The sequence below is a fragment of the Etheostoma spectabile genome, chromosome 17 (assembly GCF_008692095.1).
Source record: "Etheostoma spectabile isolate EspeVRDwgs_2016 chromosome 17, UIUC_Espe_1.0, whole genome shotgun sequence".
Classification (NCBI taxonomy): Eukaryota; Metazoa; Chordata; class Actinopteri; order Perciformes; family Percidae; genus Etheostoma; species Etheostoma spectabile.
The window spans coordinates 1,561,458-1,567,907 of NC_045749.1; the positions used below are offsets into that span (position 1 = coordinate 1,561,458).

A 6,450-nucleotide genomic window follows, 5' to 3' on the forward strand; every position below is an offset into this window, starting at 1 on the left:
CAAATGTCTACTGTAAAACAAAATGGAACTGTGCAAAGGCGTAGAATTAACACAGGGTTCAAGAGTGTAGATACATAACGTCTAATAAAATCCTATGGAGACTGTCCACAAGATAATACGTACTTAAAATTTTAAATCACATTTTTCTTTTTCAACATGTTGTCGTTCTTTTTTGACACTTTTCCCGCCGTTTTTGTTGATTTCATTTTTTTTATTGTCACTCTATTGATGTTTTGCCAATTTCTTCCTGCGTTCTCGTAGCATTTTCTGGCATATTTTTCACTTTTTTCCAAATTATTTGTCATTTTTTTGGTCTCCAAGTGCTGTAACGTTGAATGAAACAAAAATGAAAGTTGTAGGGAACCATTGTAGGGAACCATCCACGTCAAAGCATTTCTGATATACAAACCTCTTGAAAATGGGTCAAATTTGAGCCGAGGACAGAGAGGGTTAAGATATTATCCCTTACGTAAGAGAAAGTTTGTGCCAACAATGCCCAAAATTTCTCTTGATTGATGTTTAGAAAGTTTAAATTAAGTTTTCCACAACTTTCTAAATCCTCTCTTCAAAACAGGGTTAAACAGTGTTAATCGGGATAGAATCACCTAATTATAAGGAAGATTTTAACCCTCATGTTGTCCTTGGGTCAAACTGACCTGTTTTCCTATATCAATGTTCTTTTTAATTCCCCAAAATAACATGATTGATTCCACACAACGCTCTTTGCCAAGTACACATCTCTACTTTCATTCATTTTGGGGTGTTTTACTCAATTTTATAGCATTTCAAAAAGTGTTTTTGAAATAGTATTGAGTAAAAGTTGACATATTCCAGTCTGTGATTATCCATCAACATCCATTCCTTTAATTTTAGTCTAAATAATTCCTAATTTCTACTTTTCTAACTCAAAAATTAGGTATAATTTCCTGTAAATGAGGTTTGTTGAACAGAAATTCCCAAAATAACTGTAAAACTAAAGTCAAAAAGTTAGTGTTACGTAATGTTGAAAACGTGACCAACATTGAAAAAAGTGTTGAAAAAAAAGGGACAAAAACATAAGAAAAAGTTAAAAACATTGCAAAGTGTCAACAAAAGTGTTGATTTTCAGTTTTGATCGTAAGACGACACAAGGGTTAAGATCCTATCTCCTACGTAGGAGATACACTTTCTGGCCTTCTATATTTTTCCCACCTTGCCTTTCAGGGCTTTCGTAGAGCTGGGTGTTTTTTCATCTCAAGATCTAGATGAAGGTCTTGGAAAACATTGGCTATGCTATGAATGAAATCCTGTGTATTCTGCCTCTGCTCCAGTCCTGAGTTTCTCCGTCATTCAGCCTCATCTCGTCCTCCTTCCCTGCAGCCTGTCTCTGGCCCGGGACTCGGCGGCAGCAGGTCCAGGTCCTTGTTGGAGCTGCTCGTGCTGGCTGCTCTGGCAATCCTGGTGAGCGTCTGTTCGTATGGCGAGGGCAGGTAGACCATGAGGAACACGCCGTCCGTCGCGTCCTGCTCGGAGCTGGAGCTGGGCCGCCGGTGCTGCCCCCCCCTGCTGCGCCGGATGGACGACAGCAGCTCGCAGTTCCTCTCGGGATCCTGCAGGTCCTCCAGGGCGATCACATTGGCCAATCCCAGTTTGCCGCCGAGGCCCAAGCCGTGGCGGCGGCGCCAGATCAGGAAGCCCAGAACACTGAAGAGGAGGAGGAGGAGGAAGGAGACGGTCGCTATGGTGATGTAGGCAATGGATCTGGCGCTGATGATGGCCTCACCTGAGCTGTGGCCCTGGGGGTCAGACACAAAAAGGTTAGACTGGATCACCTGGGCCCAGGTTTTCAAAAGTAATCCAGTGGGATTTCAGATCACGGATTGGATCAAATCTTGAAAATGGGTTTTTCAAAAGCAAAAGAGAGATTCCGAACTAAGATCAGAGCATATAATTCAATCTTACATTTGCTCTGGATCAAACCTGCCCTGTGAGTTTTTTCAAAACTTGTTGGGATCTATGTGATTAAAAAAAAAAAAAAAAAAGATCCTGATCCCATCGGAAAGAGGGATTCAGTTGTGATTTTCTGAATTGAACCGGGTAAAGAACCGATCCTGCAGCAGAACCAAGTGCCGATGGAGATACATCTCCTGAAGGCAGAGATGGACAGAGCTGGTATCTGTCCTCTAAATTATTTTTGACTATTGGATAGTATTTTTGTTTTGTTATTTAACAATATAACAAACTAAGGAATGTAAAAGGTTTCTGTTTTTGGTATTTGGATCACAATGATCCAATCCAATGTTCCTTTAAACAACTGGTATAAAGTAAGAGGGATCATGTGATCCTCGATAGCAAAACATGGGATTTCCAAATCTGGATCAATCTGATCCAGATACGTATTTTTGGAAAAACTGGGTATAGATTCATACGTGATCATTGCATCACCTTTACCACATGTGTGTTAATCAATTCAACTTTACAATTCAAAGTTAGGAAAGTGAGGAAAATAAATAATTGAATGTTCATATTCATTGTTTTATTGCAAACGTAGATTTTCATGTTTGACTTTGCTCATTTTGATGAGCGCATCACAACTTGGCATCACAAAACCAAAACCTTGTATGTCCAAAACCGTTGCTTTTCAGGAGATAAAAGAAGCTAATTCGAAACAAATATATTGAGCTATTGGCATTCAACAAAGTCAGATGAAAATGCACTGAGACAGTTTAAATATTTGTTAAACCCACAGACATAAAAGTTGACCAATAGCATGAAAAAAATCTAACATGATTGATGTGGATTGATGTGGAGATACGTGGTTTCTGCCCAAAAGCGACGATATTTCTCCTTTTTTGGGCATTAACAATGTAATATCACTAATAACCTTCACATATGAAATTAAAAAAGTGAGGGAAATAAATGATATTGACATTGTTGTTGTGATTTAGTGCTATTTAAATAAAATTGAACATGTGCCCGTATTTGTGGTTTAAATGCAAATAGTAGGTTTTCATGTTTGAGCATATTATTTGGAATAGAAACCATGTTTGACGCGCTACACTGGGCTCTGTTGTTAACCCTCGGGTTCTCTCCTGTCCCTCGGGGCAAACTGACCCGGGACTTATTTGGGTTTTAAAAACAATTCTGGAATAAAATTGTACTTCAAAATCTATTAACAAATATTGTCTTTATCTCAATTTCAAATAATTGAGATAACATATACGTTTAGGGAATGCATCAGTCTCTACTTGCACACAATTAAAAATAGAAGTGGGGTTCGTTTTTTGTCATAAAGTTATAATTCATGTTAAAAATCCACTCTGGGAAGAACACAAGTGGTCCTATCCAGAATAATTTCTGAATTAAGTCAGGAATACATGTTCATCACAGAAAATAAGGTAAGGCCGTTGATTTTTACGTACAAAAAAAATGTATATTTGTACCATTTTTCTTCTTGTAAAAATTTGAAATGGGTCAACTTGACCCAAATACCATACAAGGGTTAAGGTGAGTTGAAAAACTGTTTGTCATAAAACAAGTGAAAGTAGCATAGAAACTTACAATAATAGAAAAATTACACATTATAATCAAGTAATAACATAGTAATAGTAGTAGTAATAAAGACTGAAGTCGGATGGTATTCAGATATAACATCTGTCCAACAGAGGGAGACGTTTGACACAAATGTCCCAGCAGCGTCCCATCTGTCCCTCCACCTGAGTGTCTGTGTGACTGGATCGACTGCGAATTTAAGATCTGATGAAGGAAAATCAACAAGTGTTCTGCTCTGCTGTCGACCTCCGAGCGTGAGATCAAATCTAAAAGCTCTGTTTAAAATCATATACAGCTTAGCAATATGGAAAAAACCAAATATCAGAATATTTTTGGACTGAATATCGCGATATGTATATTGTAGGGCTGATAGTTGGTGCGTTCACAACATATTGACACAATGAGAGTTTAGACTAAGTGGGTAAAAAGCAAATAATAGAACAGCTTTAGTTAGTCGGGTATGTTTAGAAAATGACTTTAATGCAGGAAACCCAGGAAGAGACAACCTTTGTCATATTACTATAATATGATATATTAATGTATTTTTTACATTTTACAAGATTTTACTGAGAAAAAAAAAGGTCTAAACACTATTTGACTAAATGACTAAATGACGGTGACCATCAGTCCCAACACCCCCTTCAGATTTTGGAAGGACTCACCGGTGCCTGTCTGTCGGTGGAGGGCAGAGCCGAGGGTCCAGGAGACCAGTCCAGAGAGTCTCGGCCGGCCGGTCCAAACTTCATCCAGCTGCTCTCCAACAGAAACCGCATGGTGGAAGGGTGGAGGACGTGAAGCCCAGCCGGAGCCACGGGCTGCAGGGGCCGAGAGAGCTCCGGGGGGATACTCTGGACGGTGGACCGAGAGACGAGGTGGACAGTCGGCTGGGAGCGCAGAGGGACACCGGCTGCCGAGCTGAAGAGATCAGCCTGAAATGATGACTGGAAGGGGGAGGGGGGGAGGGGAAAAAGAGGCCCGCAGACAGTCCGGGTGTCCAGCTGTAAGGAGACACGTCACCGGTCCTGATGGGAGGATTTACAGTTTGTGTGTGTGTGTGTGTGTGTGCGCGCGCGCGCGTGTAGGGCTGGGCAATGCCCAGATATTATATTGAGTAGAGATCGTCTTAGATTTTTGGATATGGTAATATCGTGATGTGACACGTGATTGCTCGGCAAATCAAGAAAACCAACTAATCTGATTCCATATTGACGTCCATTTGATTAGTTGAAAAAAAAGTTGGATATTCACTTTTTTACACAACTGATGTTCCCTAATAACTAATTAATAACTCAATTCCTATAGAGCTCTGTTGTGACGACTTCAGATGTCCAAATCAAGTGAACTCTTTTTTTTAAAAGGAATTAAGGGTAAATAATAAGGTTGGGGAGAAACAAAAAAATCAAATAGTTTTTTTGTGGCAACTTTTAAAACCTATTATCATCCCTAGAATCAATATCTTTCATTTATTTTGTTCGCAATACTAATCAAATCGGTACCCGTGAAGAACCGAATCGGAACCAAAGCGCGTCGCCCCAGCTCTAATAAACAGCCTCCCCGGTGTGGAGAACACCGAGACGTCCTCATACACATGGCAAAACAGCTTGTTGGGCATTTGTCTATTTTATTTTGAAATATGGATATTTATACTTTTTCCCAACTGTATGTATCTAGTATCTAGATATTTATATTTTATATTTTTTAGACTTGATACATTTTTATGTATTACTCCACATGCTCTGCACACTAATATAAACTAATATCTCGGCTTTTCCACTGTGTTTTTAATTGTTTCTGTGCTGTATTTCTTTTTTTAAGCTGTGAACGTTCGTACGTTCGTACTACAGTGTACTGTGGTATGACAATAAAGAAATCATGACTCTTGTCTTCCAATAAAATTTGGAATGATCGTTAAAAATACTGATGGTTTGGTGCTGTTAGCTTTTGGAAAATTGGGGCTTGCATGTCTGTGAACTATTACATTTTAAAATTTGATTTCACCAAAATAAGAAGCAGAAGGTTGATTAGGAGAAACTGACATGCAATAAGATGCAACAAAACATCGGCCTGGATTTAAATACGATCGAACTTCAGATGAGGCCAAGTTACGGTAAAAGGTATTTTAGCGAGTTGTTATCGTAGATGAATTCATGGTGTTCCACGTCCAGGATTGCTTTGGTGCAGCTGGAAATTCCAACAGATGTCCGTCCCCGTCCTCTGTCTCTGTGTCGGGGTTTTAACCTGCGGCTGACTTCTGAGGACTATGGTTACCTGGTCCTCAGATCTCTGCAGGGTGAACCCAGACAGCTAGCTAGACTATCTGTCCAATCGGAATTTTCTCTTGCACAACTAAAACTACCTTGGAACGTACACGTTTCACCAAAACAACTTCCTTCCTGAGACCATTGCTGTGTTCCAGAAACAAGTTTTTGCCCGTAAGTTACGACTTCAAGTCACGACTCGGTAGTGTTCCAGGGAAAGTCACGAAAAACAATCTAAGCTATCTAATGCTGACGTTAGCCAGCGCTAGCTGATGCTAGAGATTTCTAGTCAACCACATATTTTGGGCGTCATTAAATTAACATAACATGTAGTAGTACACACTTTTATGTGTACTGTGTTGATTACAATGTGTGGAATTACTTTACGTTGCCTATTCATGTCTATTTCTTTCTATTTCTCTTTGTTAATCACCGGCGTCAACAGAGGACGCCATTGTTGTTTACGTCTATGTCTAAAAACTAACGGAGTACAACAATCTGGTAGTAAGTTACGGGTTTGACTGCCGTTCCAGGACAATTTTGCGGGTAGAAGGTTGTAAAAACACCAGGTTACAGGTTGCCTGGAACGCAGCATATTTTGCAGAGGCACCGTTGCTCCGTCCGTCACTTAGCCCCCCAAGATGGCCCAAGATGATTGTGA

The 6,450-nt window shown here is 39.8% G+C and overlaps 1 protein-coding gene across 1 annotated transcript; it reads right to left on the reverse strand.

The window, feature by feature from the left end:
• Positions 1 to 936: 936 nt before the first annotated feature.
• On the reverse strand, positions 937 to 5,143 carry smim28 (small integral membrane protein 28). Its single transcript, XM_032541663.1, has 3 exons — positions 5,039 to 5,143; positions 4,194 to 4,529; positions 937 to 1,775 (listed from the first exon to the last, which is right to left on the reverse strand). The coding sequence occupies exons 1-3, from the start codon at positions 5,141 to 5,143 to the stop codon at positions 1,326 to 1,328; spliced, it is 891 nt and encodes a 296-aa protein (XP_032397554.1). The 3' UTR covers positions 937 to 1,325.
• Between the last annotated feature and the right edge of the window lie 1,307 nt (positions 5,144 to 6,450).